General features: G+C 47.5%; 1 protein-coding gene across 1 annotated transcript in view; it reads right to left on the bottom strand.

The window, feature by feature from the left end:
- Positions 1 to 734: 734 nt before the first annotated feature.
- Positions 735 to 2,079, bottom strand: part of DIPK2B (divergent protein kinase domain 2B) — a 16,652-nt gene continuing 15,307 nt past the window's right edge. The window contains exon 5 of the mRNA XM_057378222.1: positions 735 to 2,012. Within this exon, the coding sequence (XP_057234205.1) occupies positions 1,672 to 2,012 (341 nt within the window). The 3' untranslated portion in view covers positions 735 to 1,671. The remainder of the gene's footprint in view (positions 2,013 to 2,079) is intronic.

Below are 2,079 nucleotides of genomic sequence, written 5' to 3'. Positions count from 1 at the left end.
TGCCTGCAGATAAATTTACCTACAAATTATTTTCAATGTTTCCGCATCTCGAGATGTAAAAGGTGCTCTTGATACCTTATGCCGGGAAGAAAGGTAAAATAAATATCCTGGGTCAGATTTCCCCCGTGTCAGACCTGTGTGTGTGGTTTTGGATGCCCAGCCTGTTGGATCAGCCTTCACTCACACCTGCCTGGAACCCCATGCTGCATGTTTTACGTGCACAGAGCCCTTCACAGCCGACACAAAATCTGGATTTGCGTTCCTTCTCTGTGCAGCACAAGGCAGAACATCCATGGGAAATGCAAATGAATTCACATCTTGTTCTGCCTTTACACTGTTACCGATCTATTTTTTGAATCGTGGCTAGAGGAAGACTCTTTCCATGATGGAAATGATTATGGATGATCCAGAAAGCCTCATTTCTCACTCAGCTCAGTAAAATTWGCTTGKTGACTCCTCTGCACCTGGATCCCAGGAGAAAGCCCAAAYCCAGGTGAGGTCTGTCCTACCCCTAYACATCAGGGAAGGTTTGGTGTGGGMTTYTGACACCTCAMAGGGAGCTCAAGTAAGGGGGACTGAGAGATTCTGGGTGAGAACAGTTGTGTTTGGTGACTTCTTCAACCATCTCGCACAAAATGAGGGACCTGGATCTAGCCCTGGGTTGACAATTGCTGTGAAATGAGTTCACCACCCCAAATTGTGCCTGACTCAGTGCCTGAGTCACTCCTTTGGAAGAAAAATGGATGAGGATGGCTGTACCTGTGGCCAGARCTCAGATCTCCCCAGCTTTTGAGGGGTGCCCCAGCATCTACACTGGAGTACTGAGTGTTCAACAGGTCTAGTCAGGGTCTGTGTAAATTAATGTCTCATCCTCTGCCTTCTCCTCTTAAGGTAATTTTCCCATCTGAATGATTTTGTGAAWATGGTTACTCCACTTCATAGAGAAAATGTGAAAATATCTGCTGAAAAATCCTGTCCCAGAGCTGGGGTTTTTTCTTATCTTAAACCAAACCCCTGTGTTAGTGTCCAYTGACTTGGGAAAGACTAGAAACAATTATATCTGGAGATTAGAGAAATTAAGTTTCAAGAGACATRGAACCTTTCAGCTTTTTAATGCTGTTGATAGTGTCTTTCTGTTCTGTGTGCCATAAAAGTAATAAAATTTAAATATTTTATAAAAGTGATGGGTGCTGGTACAGAACTGATTCGGTTCAGTTTATCTATGATTTTTAGCACCTTAAAAATAGCCACAGGGAGAGTCTTAAATGCTTCCATCCATCCATCCCACATTCTGTATACATCATKCCCATCAGAAAGGCTTTTCTTGGCAGTAAGGATCCTTTATCTAGCTGGTTGTGAGCATCCTGTCTTGCTTTTCATCAAACAGCATGGGAAACTCTTCCAAGGCCAAAACATGAGTGAGATTTATTAACCCTACGGCCCCTTGTCACTCATGACAGTGCTAATAATCCATAAACCCTACATCATGTCTATATCCCATCTAACAAATGCATCTCTGGGAGATGAATAATAAATCCCATGTGCACTCTGCTCCCTCCTCCTACACCGAGAACRCTCCGGATTTGGGGCAGCTCTTTCCAGTTGGTTCCTTCTCCCTTCCCGCAGTGGGAGGGGGGTGACCCTGGCCCAGTCCTTGCCAGGGCTGCTGTGTCAGTATTTGTCGCTGTATCTGCAGTCGGGGTAGCGGTAGGCRAAGCGGGAGTCGCAGGAGCGCAGAGGTCTCAGGATGGCCGCCAGCTCCGCCATGGCCTCGCTGACCCCGCTCTCCTCRCCCAGCCCGTGGGCACAGCGCTGCAGGAAGGCATCGATCTTCTCCTGCACAGGGGGTGGGAATTTCCCCACCAGGAGCTGCGGCAGAAGCTCTTGGCACACCATGACCAGGCTGTGCTTCTCGCTGATGGAGTCACAGGACACAAACGCAGACTGGCAGTCCACGGTCAGGCAGCTGAATATGTCCTTATACTCCTGCTGGCCATCGATCAGCTGGCTCCCTGTCGGGGACAATTAAACTGCTTGTTAGAAACACAGCAGTGAACTCCTGGACACTCACAGATATCT

This window comes from Malurus melanocephalus, unplaced genomic scaffold, assembly GCF_030028575.1.
Source record: "Malurus melanocephalus ecotype Western Australia unplaced genomic scaffold, MMel_1.1 scaffold_348, whole genome shotgun sequence".
Classification (NCBI taxonomy): domain Eukaryota; kingdom Metazoa; phylum Chordata; class Aves; order Passeriformes; family Maluridae; genus Malurus; species Malurus melanocephalus.
This window is presented reverse-complemented; position numbering and strand designations above follow the sequence as displayed.